The 26678-nt window shown below is 48.8% G+C and overlaps 1 protein-coding gene across 1 annotated transcript in view; it reads right to left on the bottom strand.

Moving 5' to 3' along the window:
• Positions 1–25463, bottom strand: part of LOC124287992 (DNA polymerase subunit gamma-1-like) — a 43358-nt gene extending 17895 nt beyond the window's left edge. Inside the window, 7 exon segments of the mRNA XM_046724500.1 lie at positions 341–523; positions 14708–14787; positions 15906–16046; positions 16520–16678; positions 16988–17183; positions 24068–24627; positions 25292–25463. Of these exon segments, the coding sequence (XP_046580456.1) occupies positions 341–523; positions 14708–14787; positions 15906–16046; positions 16520–16678; positions 16988–17183; positions 24068–24621 (1313 nt within the window). The 5' untranslated portion in view covers positions 24622–24627; positions 25292–25463.
• Positions 25464–26678: the final 1215 nt, after the last annotated feature.

Here is a 26678-nt window from a genome sequence, read left to right as displayed (position 1 = left end):
CCCAGTTTTGATTCCCACCATGGGTACAACGTGCGAAGCCAGTTTCTGGTGTCCCCTGCCGTGATATTGCTGGAATATTGCTAAAAGCGGCATAAAACTCACTTTCTCACTCCCTGGTGGTGAATAAAGGGAGATGTGGTCAACAATATAACAACCATGCCAAGGCAGATTGTAAAGTGCAGATAATGTTATATTTTACCCAAAACAAGTTAAAGAATACCCAAAACTGAAAGGCTGGATAAGCACTACACACCATCTATTGGGTGTTCCTTAATTTCTTTTGAATAGTATAGATGTGTGAACCAGATTGAGCCTGGTCCCGAGTGCAACATATTCTCACCCATCATTCTCCAAAAGGGCACAGGCATCATTGGCCAGGGACATCAGTAGGTTCTTCAGCTCACGCTGCATCTCGGAGTACGTGGTGTTCGACTGTTGTATGTATCTTTCCCAGTTCGTGTTAACCGGCAGGTACGACGTCCCCATCTCCAACATCCCCGCCAGTGTCACAGGGTGGGGGAACCTGGGAGTACAAACATCTTAATACCGTATACCGGGAAATTTTCAAGGTACTAAAATTTCGAGGTTTGAGACCCCCAGAGCTTTCGAGGTGATATAAATTTAACCAAACCTGAAGAGGTTTTCAATTCTTTGAAGAGAGTCGTCCTTGGGGTACATATTATGCATTTTCCGGCTGAAAAATGTCCTGTGACAGTTGTATCAATGTTTTTTGAATAAAAAGATTGAACAATAAATAAACTCTTTTATTTATTATACGGCCCCTACCTCACGGAGTTACCTCCCGTTCCGCATGCGCACCAACTGGGTAGGCTCCTAGACCCGTATCATCATTCCTTCTGCTGAATATATCAGTGAACAGAATTGGGAGGCAGGAGGCCCTACCCAAGGACGACTCTTCAAAGAATTGAAAACCTCTTCAGGTTTGGTTAATTCTTTTCAGAGAGATCGTCCTTGGGGTACATATTAAGCATAAACACAGACTCCCAAAGACCGGAGGCCAGGGAGGAGGGAATTCTGTCCAAGCACACACAAATATAGCGATCGTATCATGGAAAAAAAAAATTTGAACAGACGCCATAAACACTCACCTGTCACTTGTCCCAGTTGCGCCCGCGAGAGGCATTATGGGAGGGGAACTGACAGGGAGGAAGTGTACTCAAAGATGACCTCCATTTAGCATAGTGAGACAACGACGTGGGTGCGAATGTCAACAAAGCCCCACCCACCATGTTTCTATTAGTGAGCACCGTGGGGAATGTAAATACCGCCACATTCGACAAATAACTCCTGAGAGAATCGAAGGGGTACATGTAGTTAGCTCACAGTAGCAGATATGTCAATAATACGCAATTATTGTACAGCAGCGTCAAAAACAAACCAATAAACCAAGACTCACTCGGTCAGGGTGGCAGGACACTGTCCACTGGAGAGAACCAGACGGCCAAAGCTCGCATCGATTACGGGAATGTGTATCGAGCTGATAGTGCCGTAGATAAACGCGGCTTGGCCGGCTCCAAATAGCGCAGAGCAGATCTCTTCAATGGGGAGTGCCGATGCAAAAGCTTTTGATGCGGCTACTACCCTGACCGAGTGAGCCTTCAACCCCTCAGGGGGAGGCTTGCCCTTAGCCTGATAAGCGGCACAAATACACGAAACTAGCCAGCGAGACAAAGTCTGCTTGCTCGCTGGCACACCAGCCTTCCCGCCACTGTAACAACAGAACATCTGGGTACCCGTACGGATTCCCTGCGTTCGTTTGATATAGACTTTGAGCGTCTTACGGACATCCAACGGGGAGTGGTCCCCGATGTGGAAGGCTGGGTAAGAGTAGGAAGTTCGATAGGAGCTGTCACATGGAAAGCGTGATCGACCTTCGGTCGGTAAGTATCTGGGAGGCGAATACTGACACGATCCGTGTGAAACACAGTCAGCGCCGGGTCGGACGACATAGCATGTAAATCGCCGACCCTACGTCCAGATGTTACCGCCACCAGAAAACAGCTTTCCAAGTTAACAACTGAATGGAAATAGCCGATAGGTGTGAGAAAGTTGGACCGACAGCCAATCTAGCACAATTGACAAATCCCAAGGTGGACTGGTTCGCCTGGCGCGCAGGTCGAATCCGCTCCGGGCCAGCAAGAAAGCTGCTTGTAACGAGAGGGTGCTGCCCCAGAAGAGCACCATCGACAGGGGTGTGAAAAGTGGAAATAGCGGTGGAGTAGCCACGAATGGTCGAAGCCACCAGGCCTTCTTCCAAACGAGCTTGCAAAAACTCCAATACCGGACTAAATCCGCGAGAAAAGGGATCTGCAATGCCCCTATCTGAACACCAGCGCATAGCAGGACCACCTATCCTCGTACTGAACGCTTGTCGAATCCCACCGAAGCCAGAATTGTGTCTGCAACTGCTGCAGGAATTCCAAGCGTGCCTCGAGGTTAGACCTGACAGAGGCCAAGCCACCCACTGAATCCGTGGATTTGGGTGGGCCCGCTCTGAGTGAGAATGTCCGGTCAGTAAAGGTAATAGAACAGGAGGCTGAGCCAGAAACCTGAGAATTACCGGAAACCAGCTCTGTGGACGCCAAAGCGGTGCCAGTAGCACAAGTAGCCGAGCTGGCTGGGTGGACAGCTGTGAAAGGACACGGGAATGAGTGGTAACGGCGGAACACCCAGAGCACTTTGCCCGTCCAATCCAGCAGGAAGGCGTTGGCAGCCAACGCCCTGGGTCCGTATCCGAGAGCAGAACATCGGGTGTCTGATGCGCCCCGCCGGACGGACGAAACAGATCCACCTGGAACGACCCGCACAACTGGGGAGATTACTCTGAAAATCTGCCTGTCGAGCATCCACTCGCGCGGGGCCAGGATCCGGCGAGAGCTGCGATCTGCTCGCGACGTTCTCCAGCCCCGGAGATAAACAGGAGTACCTGACAGTCGTACTTGATCGCACCAGAGGAGAAAGTCCCACGCCTCCGGAGGAGCGCTGGGGACACCGGCCTCCCTGCTTCAGGATGTACGACATGGCCGCCTGGTTGTCCAACTGAAGACGGACTACCTGGCCACGGACATGCTCTCTGAAGCCGAATACCAACTGCACAGCTCTCAGTTCCAACACGCTGATGTGAAGGTGGGCTTCGGCGACCAGACCAGAGTCCGGACGCCGACAGACTGCCCAGAACACCCCCAGCCCGTGAGGGACGATCGGTCTGAACTGTGAGAGCTGGCGTCGGGATTTCCAAGGGGATCCCCCTGGTGAGATTCCCGACATTTGTCCACCACTGAAGGTGAGGTGTCAACCACTCGGGGACTGTGAGACTGCGCTCCAGATCCTCCGTGTGAGTCCACAGCCGAGCCAAAGCTTGCTGTATAGGACGCATCCTCAACCGCGCCCGCCACACTACAGAGATCGTCGCCGCCATATGGCCCAGTAGACGGAGCCAAGTCCGTGCTGGTGCCTGGGGCTGGGAGAGGAACGAAGATACCATCTCCCGAACTCTGGTGATCCGGTCGGGCGACAAGGAAATGAGATCCTTGTTCGTTTGGAATCGAGCTCCAAGAAAAACCAAGTCCTGGGTGGGTACCAGGTTGGATTTCTTGAGGTTGATTATCCAACTTAGTCGAGTTAGAATGTCTATCACTGTGTGAGTAGCATCTAGACTCGCTGGCTGTGTTAGTGCTCCGAGCAACCAGTCGTCGAGGTAAGGGTAACAACGCCTTCCTTGCGAGCGAGCGAGGGTAGCTGGGACTAACATGAGCTTGGTGAACACCCTTGGGGCAGTCGATATGCCGAAGGGGAGCACCCTGAATTGGTAACACATCCCGTCGTAAGAGAACCGAAGGTACTGCTTGAACGATGGATGTATGGGCACATGCAGATACGCGATCCTTTAGGTCGATTGGCGTGAGCCAATCGCCAGGCTGAACAGATGAGATCACCGAGCGCAGTGTCTCCATCTTGAAGGATGGTACTTCTAGCATGCGATTCAACCCCTTGAGGTTGAGAATCGGACGGAACCCGCCGTCTTTCTTCTGGACGAGGAAGTACGTGAAGTAAAATCCCGCCTGTTCCTCTCCCGGTGGAATGTGCTCGATTGCGGACTTGTCCAGCAGAGCCTGAACTTCGTCGCGCAATATGTCCGCCCTTGCCTGACATGACGGCACCGGAGTGCGGCGTATGCCGGTGAAGTAGGGCGGACCTCGCTTCCACAGTGGTAAATGACACACGGCTTGAGCTGCAGCCTGATGGGTTAACGGGAGGTCGGGGCAGACCTCCCGCGCCCGCGAAAAGGCTGGGAGCTAGTCGAGGACTGCTCCTTGCCCCTACCCTTGGCGGACCTGCTCCTACCCCTACCAAGCGGCCGAAGCCAGCTGGCAGACTCGGGTGTAGGCTGCACCCCGGCGGAGGAAGGTGGAACGGGAGCGCGTGGGCGAGACACCCGCGGGTGCTCCAACAAGGCCTTAGAATCCTTGAAGGAGGTAGCTGCAGCGGCAGCCTCCCGTATGACCTGCTGGGCCCCTGGAAAGAGGGTCGCTCCCAGACGGAAAGGGAGGGCCAGCAAGGTCTGCTGCGTCGCTGCCGAGTACCGAGACGTCGACAGCCACAGCCTGCGCATCCCCATGACTGCGCACATCACCGTCGACGCAGCAGACCGCAAAGAGTCGCTCGCGAGGTGTGCCTGAACTTCCGGAAGGCGAAATGTCGCCAGCATGCCCCTCCGCCTCCAGGGCCGACCTCTGTATCGAGGAGAGGCCTCATGGACCACCACCCTGACCTGCTGCATCGCGTTCCGGTAGACCTCCTCGTAGGTCCGGTACGCGTGCCGCAGGGGAGCGCTGCAGGGCTTAACGGTGGAGTGAGGGCGCCCTTGCCGAGCAGCGAGCTGCTCCGAGGAAGCCGAGCCTCCCCAGGGCGACGGAAGTGAACACGCACTCGTCAACGATGGGAACAACGAACAGGGAGTCATCCCCAAGTTGGTACCTCCGTACTAAATCCGGTAAGTCGAACCGAACACGGGTACCAGACAAGAGGGGCTCGACCACGTCCTGAACCAACGAAGGCAGAATGCGGAGCTGCGTCTGCGAGGGCTGCCGAGGGGCAAACGCCTCGCCTGGCAAGCGGAACTCAGCCGAGTCCGCGCGGCCAACAGGCACCGCGGCTTGGGGTAGGCCCTCGGCAATTCTTTGCCGGACCTCCCGCAGAGCCGAAGCAAAACGGAAACCTCCGTCATGCTCCTCTACCTCCCCAAGCTCCATCGACTCGGTGCCCGAGCCCGAAGTCAGAGGCTGGGTCTCCTCCGAAAGAGAACCCTAACCCGACCCGGTGGGCGGCCTAGCGCTTAGGAAGCACAGAGAGGGAAGAGCAGACAGAGCGCTTCCACGCCGGGCGCCTGGAAGCGTCTGCACGACCCCGGTCCCCGAGACGCTGGAGGCAGACCAGGCAGAACTGGTGCCTCCGCCTCATGGGGCGGGAGGCGCGAGGGACCGGAACACCAGGAATACTCAACGGTCCCTGCGCCAACTCCGGAGAGGGGGACTGGGAGCACCTCCCCCTCCGGGGCAGCCGAGGCGTCCGGACCCGAAGCCAGAGGCAACGGGTCTACAGACGCCTCAAGGCTGAGGGATCGAGCCGAGCCCGGCGATCCCACCCCCTGACTCTCCGCCCCCCGGCCGGAGTGAGCGAGGAACTCCTGGCGGAGACCTCCAACAGACTCACGAACGAGGGACTTCACAGAGTCCATATGCTGCTGAAACAATTTGTCCATTAGTGTCATATCAAAACCACCAGTACTAGCGGGAGAGGGGGTTTGGCCTCGGGATTTTTTTCCCTTACGCTTAGACTTAGACGGGGAACCTGCGCCAGTTCCCCACCCCGCCTCGCATTTCTCTATAGAATAGCGTGTCCGCCGCCTCCGCTTTTGGGCCGGGGAAAACCCAAGACATATTGTACATGTGTCCGCCATGGCCAGTCTTCTCTAGACAGGCGACGCATACATGTCATGCCCCGTCGCCCGTGGAATACTCTGTCCACAGACCGAACAGGATGAAAAGGCCTGAAAGCAAACACGCAAGCATGTAGCTAACGGCGGACAGCAGCATATATACACGTAGAAAACATTGAAAAAATACGTGAAGGCTACCACGGAAAGTAATAGTTGGTTCAATACGCAATATTACGACCACATGGCACGCTAAACTTCCCGCCATGGCAGAGCAACATGTGCGTAAACCACGGGAAAGTTCGCGTAAAATAATATAATACAAAGTCACAATTATGAAACAACCAACTGTAAAGCTTTACTGTTCCTTTTCATAGGCAAATAAAGACCATACATACAGGTGGCGTCTCAGACATAGTCGTTTTCTGTTTCTGCAGAAAGTTCAGCACTGTACGGCTCATGAATTAACGTCTGTTCATGGCAGTGACAGCAGAAGGAATGATGATACGGGTCTAGGAGCCTACCCAGTTGGTGCGCATGCGTAACGGGAGGTAACTCCGTGAGGTAGGGGCCGTATAATAAATAAAAGAGTTTATTTATTGTTCAATCTTTTTATTCAAAAAACATTGATACAACTGTCACAGGACATTTTTCAGCCGGAAAATGCATAATATGTACCCCAAGGACGATCTCTCTGAAAAAGAATTCGAGGTTTGGGGGCCAAAAATATATAAATATTTTAGACAATTTTAATTTCGAGGTTTAATAGAAGAAAGTGGCCAGAAACATGGCGTACCGGACCAATACTCACTGAGCTATTGTCAAAACTCCTAGTAGCCAGTGGTAACTGCCGTCTGACTGTTATAACTACCGGTATACCAGTCCATGGCAGAAATAATAGTAATGAAAACAACCCTTTGATCCTTTGTTGTGATAAATGAACCATGAAACACTCTGTTGGCGAAGTTCAAACATGACGCCATTTTTTCTCAGACGATATTGTTTTTTTAACAACTAACTATAAGCATGTATGCATGGGTCTCTGCTGAAACTATGTTGTTGTAAGAAAGCTGACAAGTTGACCTCTTTAGCGAAACTGACCAACTGCACGGATGCCTTACAGCTCCAGGATGTTTGTGTAAACAAGCCCCTTAAAGACGCGCATTCATCAAACCTGGCATCACCGATGCAGTCCGTTTGGCCAGAGAAAGACATCGAGTGTATTGACAGATGGTTTGACTTTACACTTTACATGTAAGACACTGATTGAATTACATATTTTTTTTAATGCATGTTATTCTGGACCAACAATTACAACACAATTAAATAGTCTCGACTCCGCATTTCTTTTGTTTGTTTATTCAGGCCGTTCAGGGTCACTGAATGTTAAGATTAGTTGTAGACAGGCATTACAGAGTTACTGCGCATGTCAGTTACTTGGTTGCCAGCAGTTGAAATGCTTATTGATAGGAAATCCAACTTCAAAAGGTTTGAAGTTCGGAAAAAATTCATGGATATAATATTTTCGAGGTTGCGTTTCCAACCTCGAAAACCTCGAAAATTAGATACCTCGAAAATTTCCCGGTATACGGTATACAATTGTACAATATGTTGGAGTGACTATAGGGAGCATATTTACTGTTGCAAGAGTAACGTCATATCTATGAGTGAGTGAGGGAGAGAGTTTAGTTTTAAGCCGCTTTTAGCAATATTCCAGCAATATTACGGTGGGGACACCAGAAATGGGCTTCACCCAATGTACCCGTGTGGGGTGTCAAACCCGGGTCTTCGACGTGATGAGCCAACACTTTAACCACAAGGCTACCCAACCGCCCTCATATTTATGAATACTGTGGTGGTACTATTGAGTCAGTTTCGTTTATTGATGCTTTCAATGGTACTTTAGTTACATCCTGTTGTCATGGTGCCGACATACAAAGAAACCAAATCCAGGTGATCAGGCCCCGATTTCTCTCGAAACAAACTTAAGTCTGAGTTTTGACTCCAGTTAGAGTTTTTACTCAAATTTGAGAAAACGGAGGAAAATGCATTTCCCAGAATGAACTGAAATCGATATTAAACCCAAACATAGTAGACAATTTGAGTTTGGTGGATAGATTACTCAAGTTCTTTGGGCTTTTTTATTTTACAAATGCACTTGAGTTAAAAATTCGAACTAACCTGTATAGGTTTCAGATTCTTTGAATATATTCCTCCTTGGGGTACTTATAAGCATTTAAATGTCCATTTAAAATCCCTACGACAGTTGTAACAATATTTGAATAAAATATTTACAAAACAAAAACTACGTTTTGTCTTGTGAGACCACCCTTACAGGGCCCTCTGGCCCCCTACAGCCAAGAGCAGGTAACTCTAGACCGTAACCCTCGCGCACCTCACTTTCCATGCTGAATCGACATCAGACAGAATGTGGGAGGTGGGAGAGCGTATTCAAGGAGGAATATATTCAAAGAATCTGAAACCTATACAGGTTAGTTCGATTCTTTTATATATTCCTCCTTGGGGTACTTATAAGCATAAGACAGACTCCTAAAGACGGAGCTAAGGAGCGGCATTCTGTCTGCAGAAAGCACCCCGACAAGAAGTGGAATTTCCCAAGCTAATTATAGCAGAAAAGCACACTTACCCGGTCACGTGTCCACCATAGCCAATCAGGGCGGGGCATGAACCAGGGTCAGGGTCGAACATATGTAAATTGCCCAGCTTAAACCTCGCTAAAGCAAACTAACGAGACACACCCTCCCTCCTTCCCGTAATCTACCGGAAGCTTAAGATAAGGGTCCCGCAATAAGCCGCCAGAAACGAAATGCCTTAATATGTATATATTTAGCAAAGCTTCCAAGGCCAGTAAAGTCTAGAGCAGAATGCAAAAGACATGGGAATAAAAACCATCACCACATAAAACCCGTCACCAAGGGAATATGTAAACAAGATTTTTAAAAACCCAACACCAGTGTTAAAAAAGTTGGCATGGAATGGTTCACATACTTTCTCGAAAGCTCAATCGGCTAGAGAGGTGGAACCATGCCCACTGGAGAGAACTGACTGACCGAACCGAGCACGCTCACTGGAGAGTCTGTCAAGTTGGTAATGACGGATGAACATTACTCGGACGGCTCCAAATAGCAGCTGGAGCAGATCTCCTCAATGGGCAGGGCTGCAGCGTAAGCTTTTCGATGTAGCAACTGCCCTAACCGAATGAGCTTTCAACCCAACAGGCAGGATAAGCCCTGTTTGAGTATAGCTCATATGTATGGCAGAGACAAGCCACCGAGAAATGGTTTGCTTGGTCGCCGGAAGACCAGCCTGAACCCGCCATAACAACAAAACAATTGGTTACCCCACGGGTACTCCTTGTTCGTTTGATATAAGCCTTAAGTGTCTTACGGACATCTAAGACGTGAGCACGCCGTAGAGAGGTACCGGACAGGAAGGCTGAGTGAAAGCTGGGAGCTCAATAGGCCACATGGAAGGGACTATCCTTCTTAGGACGGTAAGTATCAGGCAGCCGTATGCTAACTCTGTCTTTGTGAAAAATAGTAAGCGGGATCGGCCGACATTGCATGAATATCGCCAACCCGCCTTCGCCTGAAGTCACCGCATTAAGAAACGCCGCCTTCCACGCCAACAGTTGGAGTGAAAGAGCCGACAGATTGTGAAACAGTGGACCGGACAGCCAATCAAGAACGATTGACAAGTCCCACGGGGGACTAATCCGCCGGACAACCGGACGGATTCTGTCCACGCCTGCTAAAAAGCGCTGTACCAGAGGGTGCTGCCCCAAGAGAGCACCGTCAACAGGTATATGAAACGCAGAAATAGCTGTAGAATATCCTCGAACCGCTGAAGCCGCTAGACCGGCGCCCAACCGAGACTGGAGGAATTCTAAAACACAGACTAAATCTGTAGAAAAGGGATCAAGAATCCCCTGTTGACACACCAGCGAATAACAGGCCCATCTATCCTCATATTGAACGCTTGTCGAATCCCTCCGCTGAAGCCAGAATTGTGTCTGCAACTGGTGCAGGAATTCCGCCGCGACGTGGAGGCGATCCCTGACAGCTGCCAGGCCACCCACTGAATCCTGGGATTCGGGTGAAGCTCCGCTCTGGGATAGGAGGTCGGTCGAAAAGGTAATAGAACAGGAGGCTGAGCCAGAAACCTGAGAATTACGGAAACCAGCGTTGTGCCGACCAAAGGGGTGCCAGAAGCACAAGTAGCCGAGCTGGTTGTGCGGTCAGCTGTGACAGGACCCTGGAAATCAGTGGTATCGGGGAACGCCCACAGTACCCTGTCCGTCCAATCGAGCTGAAAGGCGCCGTTATTAACGCTCCCGGATCCGAATCCGGAGCAAAACACAGGAATCTGGTTCGTCACCCCAGACGCAAACAGATCCACCTGGAACGACCGAACAACTGGGAGATAATCCCGAATATCTCGGTCGAAAGCATCCACTTTCGTGTATACGCCGTGAGAGTGCATCTGCACGGACGCTGTCTACCCCGGAGATAAACAGGCAAAACCCGAATGTTGAACTGACCGCACCACAGTAGAAACTGCCACGCCTCCTGAAGGAGCGGACGGAGACACTGTGCCGCTTGCTTGAGAATGTAAGACATGGCCGTTTGATTGTCCATTTCTAGATCGAACCACATGGCCCTGCACCAACACTCGGAAGCACTCGAACACCCTGCGGACTGCTCTCAGTTCTAACACATTGATGTGTAGGCTGACTTCCCGCTCCGACCAGAGGCCGGAGGCTGAGTGCTCGCCCAGGACCCCCCCCCAACCTGTGAGGGAGGCGTCCGTCTGAACTGAGAGGGAAGGTGTCGGGGTGTCGAGGGGGATCCCCCTTGACAAATTCCCGACTTCCGTCCACCATCGCAAGTGAGGAATTAACCACTCGGGCGTTGTGAGAATAATCTCGTAGCTCTGCGAGTGGGACCACAGCTGCGCTTAACGCTTGCTGAACTGGTCGCATCCTCAGACGCGCACGCCAAACCACGTCCACTGTCGCTGCCATGTTGCCTAGCAACCGAAGCCATGTTCGGGCTGACGCATTGGGCGACTGGAGAAACTGTGCTCTGGACTTTGACGATGCGGTCCGGGGCAAGGGAAACAATCCCTAGCTCGTGTTGAATCTTTGCCCCAAGAATATCAGATCCCTGCGGCCGGAACGAGGTCTGATTTCTTGAGGTTGATAATCCAGCCCAGTGACACCAGAGTATCCAGCACGCACAGTGTGGAGGCTCTGCTTAACTGAGGACCTAAGGCCCTGAGAAGCCAATCGTCCAGGTGCGGGTGACAACACCTGCCCTGAGACCTGGCTAACTGAGCTGGGATTAGCATAAGTTTGGTGAACACCCTTGGCGCGCGTGGAGATGCCGAAGGAGCACGCGAAACTGGTAGCACGTCCCGTCGAAGGAGAACGGAGGTACTTCTTGAACTCGGGTGCATTGGAACATGGAGGTATCGCCTTTGAGATCGATTGACGTAAGCCAATCCCCTGTCTCGACGGAGGAGATCACTGACCTGAGTGTCTCCATCCTGAAAGACGGCACCTCCAGTAACTGGTTCAACCTCTGAGATTCAGAATGGGTCTGAACCCTCCGGCCCTTTTGGTCACTAGGAAGTAGGTGGAATAAAACCCCTCTCCTTGTTGACCCACAGGAACCACACTCGATGGCTGCCTTGTTCAGTAAGGACTGAACTTCGGCATCGAGCTGCGGCCCGCGCTTGTCGCGGAGGTCGGCACAGGCGCAGTGCCGAACCCCGGAGAAGGACGGAGGATCTACCGCCTCCACTGTGGCAAATGGCCATCCCTGAGCGTGGACAGGACCCAGGGATTTGAGGTGGCTGCCTCCCACTCCTGGAGGAATAGGGACAGCCGGCCGCCGACAGGGACGTGTGGCAGGAGGCAGTGCACCCCCACAGTCGGCAAGTCTCCGCTTGCGTGAGTGGGGGGCAATAAGGGCTCTGGGGAAGGAATCAGCGGGAAGCCGGGGCTGGCTTCCCCTTTCCCCGAAAAGGCTGCTGCGCTTGAGCAGGCTTGCCCTTGCTTGGACTGCAAAGGGGCAGTCCACTTAGCAACATCCTTCGCCGGGACAGAAGGATAAGCGGACGCAAGCGGGGAAGGCCGCTGGCGAGGAGCGGAGGGCTGCTCCAACAAAGGCTTTGAGTCTTTGAAGGTAGAGACAGCCTCCGCGGCCTCCCGTACTACCTGCAATGCCCCAGGGAACAGGGAGGATCCCATGGTATAGGGCAATGACAGGAGCGCTTGTTGTGTGGCCGGCGAATACCGCGCCACAGACAACCACAGGCGGCGCAAGCCCATGACGGCACCCATCATCTGGCTGGCACAGCACCGAATGCTATCCCTAGCCAGATGCGAGTGTACCTCCGTGAGCTGGGCGCTACAGCACCGACTCGATGAGTCGGCGCCAAGCGCTGTGAGCCACCAGCTGTCCCTGCAGTGCAGACAGGTAGGCCAGTGGACTGCTACTTTGAGGTGCTGGGCCGCGCACCGGTAACATTCCTCGAATGACCGGTACGCAGACTTCAGCGGCAGTGAATTAGCAGGAAAAGGGGGGAGGCGCCTGCCCTGCCTGGCCGAGGCCAGGGAAGACGAGGACGACCCCCCTAACGTGACTGAGGCAAAGACGCACTCGTCCACCACTGGTGGTTCGAATAGCGTCTCCTCCCCCAACTGGTACCTCCTGCCAACGTCTGGCAGATCAAATCTCGAGCGAGAACCAGTTAAGAGAGGATTTACCACCTCACCTACCAGTGATGGTAGGATGCGTAGGCGCGCCTCGGCGACCTTGGTAGGCGCAAAAGCCTCCCCCGGGAGCCGAAACTCCGCGGGGTCGAGCGCCTGTGTGGGAACGGCCACCTGGGGCAGGGCTTCGGCAATTTTTTCCCGCACCTGCCTCAGAGACGAGCCAAAGGAGTACGGCACTCCCGCCCCGCTCCTCCCTCCCTCCATCGTCCTCCATGTCCACCTCGGCATAATCCTCGGCAGCCGTACTCTCATACTCCTGAGAGACCGCCGAGGATATACCAGAGGCTGAACCCGAAAAGACCATAAAGGTCAAGAGGCCAGAAGCAACGAGTCGCCCAGCGGGCAGAACTTCGCCCAAGTCGCCGAGGCGCCGAGAGGAACCTGCCGCGACAGGCCTCCCCGGCAACCCAGACTGGCTGCCAGGCCGAGGTGTCCTCGAAGCTGGGCAGTGCCGGCGACTGCCAGTCAGGGCACCTGGCGAAGCCAGGGCAACCCTGCATCGCCGGGCGCCAGCCACCTGTGACGGACCTACGCCCCGAGGCGAGGTAAGCCCTTAGGTGTCGGCGCCGCGGCCTAAGCCGCCGGGATCAAGCTGCCCAGGGGCCGGCTGTTCCCGAGCCTAAGCTCGGGCCGCGAGTTAACCCCACAGATGCGCGTCAGATCCACCCCACGACGGCGCTGGTGAGCTCCTTACGGAACCCATCCAACGCCCGTATCAATGAGAGATTTCACTGACGCCATCTGTTCCTGGAATAAAGCGGTTAGTGATTCAACGGGCACAACTGGTGCCGGCTACACAACAGGGGGAAGAGACAGGAGCAAGTTGAGGTTTGGTATTAGATGCCTCCTTGGAACCTTTAGCTCTTTTGGGAGCCGGCTCCGAGATGGGGCGGCTGCCCCGTGAGACCCCTTTTTGTGTGAACGTTTGGACGGGGGATCCTGTGCCCAGATATCACCCCCCGGCCGAATCAGATTGCTGTAGAACAGCAGATCCGCTCGTCGTGCTCTAATCGTTTGAGGTGTAAAAGTGGCACATGCCACACACCCCTCTTCCTCATGGTCAGTTTGGGTGAGGCAACGTAAGCAGACCTCGTGTGTGTCCTTGACGGGAATGGCCGCAAGGCACGAAGTACAGGATTTAAACTGCAACAAGTAAACAACCTGTGCAGCAATCAACCCCATACACACATACATATATGAAAAAACACGCATGGGCGACACAACTAATGCGACAACGTAGCATACAGTTGACAATAACCATAATACGCACTGACATAACTACGACTTTTTATATCGTAAGATAGAAAATGCAAGCAGTGGAAACGCCCTACATGTAACCACATATACGTAAAAATTACTAACCCCACCTGTAACATTGAAAAACCACACGGGAAACCAATGAACAGTGATGCTAGCGAAGGTACCTGGCCGCCATCTTGGCACGCACCCGGCGAGCCGACCGCGACAGGTACCAAGTTACAACTAAAAATTATGAATGAAAAAGTTCAGAACAAGTCTTCAAATCGCCCATGCAGGGAAAAAAGAGAACCATACATACAATTGCTGTTTCTGACCCACTCATAATTCTCGCCGGGAAAAGAAAACTTTCTTGTAATGGACCCACGTCTATGTCGGGAAACGACAGCATGGAAAGTGAGGTGCGAGGTTACGGTCTAGAGTTACCTGCTCTTGGCTGTAGGGGGCCAGAGGGCCCTGTAAGGGTGGTCTCACAAGACAAAACGTAGTTTTTGTTTTGTAAATATTTTATTCAAATATTGTTACAACTGTCGTAGGGATTTTAAATGGACATTTAAATGCTTATAAGTACCCCAAGGAGGAATATATAAAAAAGAATCAGCTGTTTTTAATTGTCAAACTCAGTTTGAAATTTGAGTAAAAACTTAAGTTTGTTTCAAGAAATCGGAGCCAGGACTCAGTGTCAGACGCACCTCTGTAGGAACTGTGGCCAGAGTTTACGGAAGACAGCTTGAGTAGCCAGCACATCATTGGCACAGTACACCATCAGCTCCTGTAGACATTGCACATGTGAGTGTTTGAATATACATACAGCAATATCTCAGCAAAGACATATCAGCCAATAAACATATCAATAATCAAGTCTAGGCCAGACAAACCTCTGACAACCTCATGACCAGCATTCCATATCGTGAGGAATGAAGAAATAACAGACCTTCACGAAGTCTGGGCCCAATCCAATTTAATACACTCTTACAAAAACTGGGCACCAATTCTACACTGGAGCCTTCGGTTACTACAAACCAATTCTACGACGAACAATTCGTTACTATGGACCACTTCTACACTGAAACTACAGGTTACTAGGCACCAATTCTACACTGGAACCATTGGTTACTACACACTAATTCTAAACTGGAACCATTGGTTACTATGGACCATTTCTACACTGGAACCATTGGTTACTAGGGCTAATTCTACACTGGAACCATTGGTTACTAGGGGCTAATTCTACACTGGAACCCTAGGTTACTATGGACCACTTCTACACTGGAACCATTGGTTACTATGGACCAATTCTACACTGGAACCATTGGTTACCATGGACCAATTCTACACTGGAACCATTGGTTACTATGGACCAATTCTACACTGGAATCATTGGTTACTAGGGACGATCTACGCAATTGGGAACCGATGACATGAGTCAACCAAATCAGAGAGTCCAACCACCAGATCTTGTTAGTCCCCTCTTACGACAAGCATGGGTTGATGAAAATCAGTTCTAACCCGGATCTTCAAGGGTCTATAAGGACAGAGGGTCCGGATTTATGGGAGTTTTCGTAAGTATCTATGCAGGAACAAACATATTTTCTGTGCACTGAAGTCTCATTAACATGAAGAACATCTGAAACTGAATGACAATATTGTCACAAGGCACTCACACTAATCAGTAAGTTTCCCGACATGAGAACCCAGTGTGAGTACTGACACTATGGCTGCTGTGACACCATGGTACACGGGGTGGCATCTGTGACAACAGAATCTGCCTTGTCAGCAGAATGCTGAGACACAGATAAAATGTTTTCTGATAAATATTCCTCACATTCTAGACATAGATGCTAGTGTGTTATGGATGTATCTCACTGTACATGTTTGTGTGGCAACTACCTGGAACTGATCCCGGACATCCTGCATGGTGCCCTCGATGAACACCTCCCTCGTGGCTTTCTTCAGTGGCCCTGCCTTGCAGTGGAGCTGGTACACGTCATTTAGGTTGTTCATGGTACTGATCCTCTTCCAGTCCTCACTCTGGGTCACAGATCAGATCGGAGTAATTCAGTGAATGAAAGCCACTGTCATTATAGAATATTCAAAGTCACTGATATTAAGAGCCAGTGTCAGGTATAATCAGAGCCAATGTCACAGGTATATTCAGAGCCGATGTCAGGTATATTCGGAGCCAATGTCATAGGTATATTCATAGCCAATGTGGCGGGGGGTTAGCCTAGTGGTTAAAGCGTTGGCTTGTCACGCCGAAGACCCGGGTTCGATTCCCCAAATGGGTACAATGTGACAACCATTTCTGTTGTCCCCTGGCGGGATATTGCTGGAATATTGCTAAAAGCAGCATCAAACCCAACTCACTCACTCATAGTAAATGAGTATTATATTCAAAGCCAACGCCATAGGTATATTCAAATGGGAGTATTCACAGTTAATATCACTGGTACATCCAAAGTCATTTTCAAAATGTATTGTCGAAGCCAGTGACCCCAACTAACCGTGTCGCTGTGCCACTTCTGATGCTTCTCCTTGTGTTCCAGAACCTCCTTCCTCATGCTCCTTCCCCCACTTGCCTGGTACAGGATCCGCTGAAAGTTGGTGAGCCCGCAGATCGCGATGTGCATCGACATTGTGTCTAGAAAGCGTATTGGTTTGGGCTGGGAAAGAAGAGAAGAAGGAATCTGAGCTGAGAAAGGTGATAAGAGTTATATACCATGCATACATTATGGGACAGCACTTTTCAGGTCTCAAAATTTAGTATTTCAAACACAAAAATGTCCCTGAGAGAAGAAAATTAGGATATAACATACAACTGTGACTACCATTGAAAAATCCAGGTTCTTCAAAAATCTGCAGGTAAAACCTTCGATTCTATTGATCCCCATCTTGTCTCCTGGCAACATTTATAATATATTTTCAGGTCAATATTTGGAATTGTATCCTGGTATTTATGTAGATGTACTTACCTGTGTATAATATTGCTCTTTCACAAAGGATCTGTCAAAACCCACATTGTGACCGATGATGAGACGTTTCTGCCATTTGCCACCAGGAGGAGCATTTGAGCCTCGCTTTGTCTCCAGCGGAATTAAGTCAGACAGTGTCGGCTTGTCAGACCAGCGATACTTGTCCTCAACAACATAATCACTGACCCACGAGTACCTGGACATCATCACAGAGGCAGAGTGAGATGTAATTTTCTGACTAAAATTGATATTTTATACTTATCCTGACTCATGCTAATTATGCTTGTCTCCTTCCCTCTTGCGAATGATAGTGGAACACTTGAAATCCCTTGAAGTTCCCTTCTAAAAAGCGGACGTAAAATCACTCACTCACAATGAGGAACACTTGCGTCCCTTTCCTCCCTCTTTTGGCCCAAATGGTCACATGAGTTGCCTCCTTGCCATATTTGTCACTCTCTCCCTGATGACCATGCCTTGTCACTCTCGACACCCGGATTTACAGGGAAATCCAGAGTGCCATAAGAGGGGAGGTTGGGAGGGCTAACCTCATGAGTCAGGATAAGTATAAAATATCAATTTTAGTCAGAAAATTACATATTTTTCCTTATCCTGACTCATGCTAATTATGCTTGCAGAATCCGTCGGAAACGGTGGTGGGTCAGGCCACGTTCTGGATTCACTGGTTGTAGATTTACGTCCTGTATTACCCCCCTTGGGAACTTATGACGGCACTGTTGAAGATTCTGTTCTTTCAACTTCTCTCTGATGAGTCTGGGGGAACCACAACTTGTCAGATTTCTTCCGAAACTTCTCCTGACATTTTCGTGTGGATTTTAGATATACTAATATTCCATTAGTTATCTATTGCAACTCCATCTCTTGATGCGCGCATCAAGTGGAGATGCGACCCTTCTTCATGTACAAGTATGTCCTATACAAGTACAGGGTCTATCACTCATGCTAGTCTGTCCTAGACGTGTGCATGGACTTATAGCCATTGCTCTCCAGAGCGTTGGTTTTCACAAGTCACGTGATAAAAGGGGTGAGATTTACTCAGCGCCTTTGTGGAACCGTTAGTTGTTGTGCTACAACAAGTGGCCCAAACTGGTGAATGCCTGAGACGTCTTCAGTGGCAATGTCTCTGAGGTAGTGGTTGGCAAACACTGTGTTCGATCTCCAAAAGCAGCCCTCCATTATAGTTGTAATCGAGCAGTTTCCATGCAGAGCAAGTGTTGACGCCAGGGCTCTGACTTCATGTGGGTTGGAGGCTCGTGGAGGCTCAAGTCCTGCTGCTTTATAGGCCCTTAGTATAACGGCTCTCATCCAGATCGATATCGTTGTCCGAGAGACTTCCGTGGGCGTCTCAGTGGATAAGGGGATGAATAGGCGCTTGAATTTTCGTCTCCTTGTTTTAGTTCTCTGTAAGTAGACTTTAAGTGCTCTGACTGGGCATAAGGATAGATCCTGCGTATCCTGTGGCCCAAGGACTGTAGATAGTGCTGGGATGTGGAACTGTCTGTCAGGCTGACCAGGCAGTTGGTTCTTGGCGATAAAATCCCATCTCAGTCCAAGATGTACGATGTCACGATGTCTTGATTCAAATCGTGTTCGTTCAAAGTCCAGAGCATGTATTTCTGACATCCTTGCAGCTGTTGCTAGGGCGATCAGGAACAGCGTTTTCTGAGTTAGTAGTTCAAAGGATGTCCGTTCTAGAGGCTCGTAGGCATCACTGGTGAGATGTTGTAGAACTATGTTGAGATCCCAGGCAGGAGCCTTAAATTTCTTTTGTTGGTCTTCCAACTTGAACGAGCGTAGTAGTGCCAGAATCTCTGGTACTTTGGTCAGCTTGATACCCGTTTTCATGGTGATAACTGTACTGAGGGCAGCTAAGTAAGTTGAGAGTGTTGAACCTTTTAAGTGTCTCGTCTGTCGTAGATGACATAAGTATTCCGCCACTTGAGGATGTGTTGCTTTCACCGCTGTAAAGCCTTTCCTCTTTGCATATTGTTCAAATCTCTGCCACTTGTCGTCGTACAAGTTGCGAGTTGATCTGCGTAGAGCTAGTGTAACTGCTTTCGCTGCTCTGGCGGAGTACCCTCTAGTCTTCAGGCAAGCTTTAATACGCTCCACGCGTGTAGCTGGAACAGTGTCGGGTTCCCGTGAGCTTGCTTGGTGTGTGGATGGACGAGTAGGTTCGACCACTCTGGTAGTTTCAGGGTTGGACTTCCGAGTTCTTGTATGAGGATGGGAAACCATACCCTCGCTGGCCAATAGGGCGCGACCAAAATCAGTTGCAACGTAGTCGTCTGCTTGATTTTCTGTAGTACTTGTGGTAGCAGTGCAGGAGGCGGAAACGCGTAAGCGTTTAGTCCTTCCCATGAGATGCTTAGAGCATCTGTTGCCCATGCCTGAGGATCTGGAATCGGTGAGACGAATGTTGGTAGCTGTTTGTTGAACTTTGTTGCAAACAGGTCTATTAGTGGGGATCCTATAGTCTGTCTGATGAACTGGAATGCTTCTGGATGCAACATCCATTCCGTCGGGGATGGTTGTAGTGGACGAGATAGGGCATCTGCTATGACATTCTTTGCTCCCGGAATGTGGCATGCCTTCATGTAGATGTTCAGGTCGTCGACTATGCTGAACAGGAGAAAGCTGAGTTGTAGCAGACTTGTTGATCTTGTTGACCCTTGTTTGTTGATGTAAAACGCCACTGTGGAGTTGTCCGTGTGTACCATGAGTCGTGCGTTCTTTAGTACGCTGGACCAATGTTGTAAAGCGTTGATTACTGCTTTCATCTCCAACAGATTGATGTGTGACTTCTGATCCTGACTCGACCACTTCCCTGCTGCCACTTCGTTGTTGAAGTGCGCACCCCATCCTTGTAGGGAGGCATCCACGTAGAGATGAGTGTTGCAAACCGGCTCTGTCAAAAAGGTTCCTCCGCAAACATTCGACTTCCGAGTCCACCATAGGAGATATGGTTTCAGGCTGTCCGGTAGTATTAACGGATCTAGGCTGTCTAGGTGGGCATTCACAAATACTTGTAGTGGGCGCAACTGTAGTCTCCCTCTGCGAGTCATGTCTTGAGCTGAGGTGAGTAGACCGAGCATGCTTTGCCAAGCACGTAGTGTCAACGGAGAGAGCAATGCTTGAGATATCATCTGTTGTATCTTGACCCAACGATCCTCTGGAACGACTATGCGATTCACTGGTGTGATGAGTCGAATTCCTAGAAATTGCAGATCTTGTTTCGGCTCCAGTTCCGACTTGAGGAGATTTACTAGCCATCCTAGTTGAGTGAGCAGCCTGATGGTGAAGTCTAGTTGCAGTCTGAGTTGACTGGGATCTTGATGAGCTTGAATCCCGTCGTCCAGGTAGAAAGCACTGCGTAGACCTCGACGATGTAGATATGTGACGATGGGCTTGGTCACTCGAAGTAAACAACCAGGGGGCCGATGATATTCCAAACGGTAGAACCTTCCACTGGAAGTGATGTCCGTTGAAAAGGAATCTTAGGTATTTCCTTGAGTCTGGATGTATCGGGATGTGGAGGTACGCATCTTGCAGATCTATGCTGGCGAGGTAGTCTGCTGGACGAACGAGATGTCGGAGCTGAGGAAGATGTATCATCTTGAATTTTGCTGGTCTGCGTAGATACTCCCGGTTGAACTTCCTCATGTTGTAGATGAGCCGAAATTTCTCCTTGGAATTCTTCTTCGGTACCAGGAAAATTGGGGAGTAGAACCCGGGCGTGATGAGATCTTGATCTATCTCTTCTACTGCCTCTTTGTCGAGTAGGGTCTTGATAGCATCGTCCAGTTTCTCTATCTGGTCGGCTGCATAGTTGAAGGCCATCGGGTTGCTTGTGAGCGGCGGGGTGGCTTCCAACTGTATCTTGTACCCTCTGCGTAGTATCTGGGACACGTAGTCGTCTTGTAGGATTCCCCAATTTTCCCAGTATCGTTGAAGACGTCCACCCACTGTCGAAGGTTGTACAGGAACGGCTGGGGGTGGAAGACTCCAGTCGTTCCGAACCTGGCCTTCAGCGCTTGATTCCTCTTGCACCCCTAGGTGCTCGGCCTCTTCCGGGGTTACCTCTAGGAGCTCCGGTTGGGCGACGAAAGGAGCCTCTTCCTCCTTTCATGCTGGAATACTTCTTTTCTCTGGCTCTCTGGACTCCTGCAAACTTAGATTTGTTGGAGTAGCGTTGGGACGTCTGACGAATCACATTAGCCAAGGTGTCGATGGATTTAATCATCATAACCTCCCTTGAGTCGTGAGAGACTTCTCTGGCGACTTCTTCAATTCCTCCTCCGAAGATGTAAGATGCTGACCATGGGGCTCTGTATAAGGACTTGGTGAAGCGTTCACTCCAAGTGCATGCTGACAATAACCCTTGTCTTCTCAGGAGAGTCAGGCCCGCTGATGTGGATGCTAGGTGCTCCGACATAAACTGATGGTCCCTCTTCTGCATTAGTAGAGCGGAGTATATCATCCGGTCTTCTTCGGCGGAGGAGTTCTTGAACTTCGAGATGAGTGTTTCGTTGATAGCCCTCGATCTGGCTAATCCGAAGAAGGTACGTCTGGTGGTTGTATCCAGCTGCGCTAACTTCTTATCCTCAATCTTGTAAGTTCTCTGACGGGAGTCGGTGATAATCTTGTAGTCATCATCAACCTCTGGAGCCTTCAGGAAGGGTTCCATCCTATGTAGAGGGAATTTCCTGGCGTTGAACGTCGGGATGTGCTGATTCTGAGACTTGGTGGCTTTATCAAAAGCTGCGCTGAGGTTGTCTGGTACTTGAGAGATCGGGTCGATCGGTGGAAAGGTGAGCGTGTCGAAATCATCGTTGGACATCTTGTAGGTAAACGCCTCATCTGTGTCCTTAGAAGGTGATGCTAAGTCCAAGCCATTGGCGATCCAGGAGTTAACTTCCGTATCGGAGAATATGCCTTCACCTTCTTCCTCTGATTTGGACATCTCTCGCTCTATGGATCCACGACGACTTGAGTCTCTATGGGATGATCTGTATGATGAGCTTCGCGCAGGCGAGCGATCCCGATGCGATCGTGTATCCTTTCTGGAGTCTTGAGATGATTCTCTAGGTCTTCGTGAAGGTGGGTTTCTGGACGTAGCTTCCCCTCTGTAGGAGTGCCTTCGCGCAGGTTCTCGATGGGCGTCAGAGTCCGATGGAGATGAAGACTCATATCTGCGACGTCTGTAGGGTTCAGGAGAACGCCTCGATTTCTTCCTGCGTGGAGACTTCTTAGCAGCAATCTCTGGAGCGTCTACGGCTGAACTGACGTTGGTAGCGGTGTCCAGACTCCTCACTTCAGATGGGGAAGATCGTCGTGTCCGTGAGCCTTCGCGCAGGCTTCCCTCTTCATCCGGATGCGGTGGAGAGACTGTAGAACCTTCACGCAGTCTAGTAGTCGTTGTAGAGGTCTTCATAGCAGCCTTCTCCTGAGCGAAGCGACGTTCCATCATCGACATCATCTGGTCTGTAAACTGTTGCATGAACAGTCCCGGGTTGAAGTTCTGCGTTGTCTGAAGAGACTGCTGCAGGGATGATGCATCTGATACTGAAGAGACGTCATCTAAGGCTCGCTGCACTTGTGAAGAGTTGACGCTGCTGCTATCTCTGGTACCCGATGTCTGCGTTGATAGAAGGTCTTCTGTCAATGTCTGCGCTGATAACAATGCCGATGTAGCTGTAGAAGCAGGCTTCGTCTTCTTACTGACGATGGTGACTTCAGGTATGAGGATGGGTGGATCATCATAAACATCTGCTTCTTCCGGAGGAACAATCTCGGCTGAGAAAGACCTCGTCTTCTGCGTAGAGCTGAGCATAGACTTCGCTGAAGTCTTCATGGTAGTAGCCTTCTTCTTCTGCGAAGATGATGATTTAGCCTTCTTCATCTGCGATGAGGTCAGCTCAGTAGACGATGATCTCTTATGGCCTCCGGCGTTCACCACTGGTACATCGACCTGCTCCCGAGAAACGTTCAGCAATTCACTGGAATTATGAATATCTGCAGCAGTGGTTAACACACGGTTATCAGCGCAATCACTCGATTTAGACATGACTTGTGAATACCTTCGTACCCAGTCCTTAGCACGTCTATGGATGGAAAAAGGTAATTAATTAGTAAATTCAACAGAGGTTAAATTTACACAAAACTTACAGCGAGAGCTGAAAGAACATGAAATAGTGCAATTAGGACATAATAAATGAGGGTCAGCCGCAGACACTCGGTACCTACAACGAATACAAGTTTTCATCAAATGTAAACACAATGAAAACACATGTCAAACAACGGAAAATTTAGATCAAATTTCAAACCGTAATGTAGAATATAATCCTAAAAACCGTATACAGCAATAATTTTGATGTAAGGTCCGAAAATATAAAAGGATATGTGCCGTATAGGGACCCAGGTGCTCTCACAACCATCCTCAAGGGCGAAGAAGGAGAGAGTGACAAGGCATGGTCGGTCAGGTGACCATTTGGGCCCACCTTTTAAAAGGAGGAAAGGGGGCTACTATCATTCGCAAGGAGAAGGAGACCATAATTGGGTGAGTGATTTTACGTCCGCTTTTTAGAAGGGAACTTCAAAGGGATTTCAAGTGTTCCACTATCATTCAGATATAAGAGCAAAGAGGAAGGAGACAAGCATAATTAGCATGAGTCAGGATAAGGAATGTGATCTTTGTAATTACATTTTCTCAGGTAAGTACAGATTCTGGTACACTTTAGGTATTTATTTCAAGAGTGAGGCACCTTTTTGCAAACTGTCCTCATTTACATCTGTTTAAAAGCAGAGGTTGTGATGGGTCCCTGAAGTTAATTCAATAGCTATGAATAGGATCAGAATACAGGGATCAGGCATTTTCCAACTGTTCACATTTGGACTATAACAGTGTTCATGGTGAAAACTGAAGTGCTTGAAAAGGGAATTGAATCAAGTTGATAAGTGAACTCTATCTTCCTAGACATGTCATTTACAGAAATGACAGTTAAAAGTTAAAAATACATCATAAACTTTATTTTACATTCTTCTTATTAACATGTTACCAACCAGTATTTATCTGAAACAGCTGTTGCCATGGTAGGAAACTGTCCTTCAGTCATCAAGCATTCAATATCAAACACGATGGCTGTTTCTTCTGGGTACGGCACTGCTGTGGTAGATCCGTCGGGGTGGTACTTTGTCCAACCCTTGCTGTAGACCCACTCATCTGGCAGTGGTGGTGTTTCTGAGCTGCATAGGCTCTCCGCCATAGACTTATACACAGCTATTTGCTGTTCAGCTATCTTGTAGAAATGTTCATCGATGGAGTTGCCTTGAAGTGGGGGTAGTTTTAAATCAACATCATCAAGAACTGTGGTGGCACGATTCCATAAACCATGTTTTTGGAGATGATTTTCCACAGACTTTAAAGTTTTATTTAACGTTTCGGCAATTTCTGTTTCTTTGAAAATTTGTTTATGTAAAGTTTCAGAGAGCATTTGAATTTGGAGTGGATTTGTACGTTGTGGTATTGAATCTTGGAGTTTGTTCACTGTGCGATGAAACCATTGTCTGCGACACCAGGTGTTTAAGTGACATGTCGTCCGTGGGAAAGCTTGCATTGTTATCTGCAAACAAGAAAAGAAAATCAAATTTTATAACAGAATTTATATCACCCTGTCACTGCACTCTGTAGTTACACTGCTGTTGTGTGTATTCAAAGATGAATGAGATAAAAATGTCTTCTAGAAACCATTGTAACTGGCTGAGGAATTTATCTTGCAATGATCATGATAGAGCCCTAAATGTATGCTCTCATTTCCAAATTTATTACCTAGAAATATCACATATTTCAAAATTAAGGAACTAAACTAAGTCCTTGTTATCTTGAAATATCATTTATCTTAATGTCAAAGCACATACATTTTAGAGAATAGATTAAGAGTTTTTTCATTACTCATATGGTGAAAAATAACCAGTGTCATATATATCATATTTGCATTCGCTCTCGCTCGGGCAATACAAAATTGTACACTCGTTTCGTATAAGTCGTATGACACACTTGGTCGTGTAATAATCTCTGTACATAGACATATTAGACATATGATAAGTTAGCCAAACAGTTGTATTTGAGCTAAAATGTGAATTTGTTATAGTTCATCGGGTATATATCTTCGCAAAACATGGATCAGATGCATCGGACACCTTTCAGTTTGTGCTGTAGCTGTTACTGTGTGCTGCAGTGCAGGGTTTTAGTTCTAAATTGCCAGTTCAATAGCTCGAGCCACTCACGCTGCTACTTTTCCAGCTTGGCAAACGCAAGCAATCGGGGTGCTTGAGAATATTACAGCTGTCACGTAGCTTCTATATTTAGTAGCTATGATTTGAGTACAGATAACAGCTTCTACAACAGATTCGCAGGGATTGTTTGTAAACATCTTTAAATCCCCGAACACATGTTCGAAGGGGAGGTAACAACAATGTGTTTGTGCATACCACGAGAAAGATGTCATAATCCGGATCACTTTTACCAGGATATTCCACTTCTCATCTGAAGATTCTGCATGAGTATATTTCATGAACAAAATATATACAAAATCATGAGTTCTCATCGTCCGAAAGTGCTGATTATTTTCTGTCTGTTATAATCTCCTTGTCATATTGTATCCTTCTGTACAAAATAGAAACATTCAACAAAGTAACCTAGCAAGAAATGGAGAGAAAAACACCCCCGCTGATTGTACACTGTGCCTGAGTGATCTGCTCCATGTGTTATATAGTGTCAACTGATCTGCACCACCAATATTCACAGAAGCCCTCACACATCAGGATAAAATATCTTTTCTCATATAAAAATATACTGATGTACAAAAGAAAGTACACACCTGGTGTATTGAGACTATTCCCAAATAAACAAATATTTTGCTAGCAACATTGTAATTTGGTAAGATATCTGGTGTTATTGCAACACGTACACAATGCTTGTGACTTGTAAGTCACAATCAAAACTCTTTTCTAATTTTAACGCTGTTTTCAAGAAAAATATTTAGTTTAGTTCCTGTCATATGACCTCATTTGCATGTTTATGGGATCATGATATCACAATGATATATGTAAACATCTTAGAAACAGTTGTAGTGTGTGAGTGGGTATAATTTTACGCCGCTTTTAGCAATATTCCGGCAATATCAGGCGGGGGACACCAGAAATGGGTTTCACACATTGTACCCGTGTGGGGAATAGAACACGACGAGCGAACGCTTTAACCACTAGGCTAGCTCACCGCCCAAAAACAGTTGTAAGATGAATCTGAGATAAACTTCAGTTCGGTGAGTGAGTGAGTTAAAATTTAACGTCACCTCGGCAATATATCAGCCATATAGTGACGAGAAATGTTTTACATAAACAATCAATTTAAGTTGTTAAATAATCAGTCATCGAAGGGCTGTAAATTAACTAGAGTATCACAGATGGAGTCTAAAACTAGCATGTACAATTAAAACTATTTTATTTATGAAGACAATACAATATAAAAACGAGCTATAGGTCGCCAACAACTCCGGGTCTTGAAGAGCCCTCAGCATTAAACAGCACCCACCACGAGGAGGTGGCTCTTCACGGGTGCCCTTCAGTTCGGTAACTGCGACGCATTTCGAACACCTGTTTCAAGTTCACCTGC

Source organism: Haliotis rubra, unplaced genomic scaffold, assembly GCF_003918875.1.
Source record: "Haliotis rubra isolate DU_JTF1 unplaced genomic scaffold, ASM391887v1 Scf41, whole genome shotgun sequence".
Classification (NCBI taxonomy): domain Eukaryota; kingdom Metazoa; phylum Mollusca; class Gastropoda; order Lepetellida; family Haliotidae; genus Haliotis; species Haliotis rubra.
This window is presented reverse-complemented; position numbering and strand designations above follow the sequence as displayed.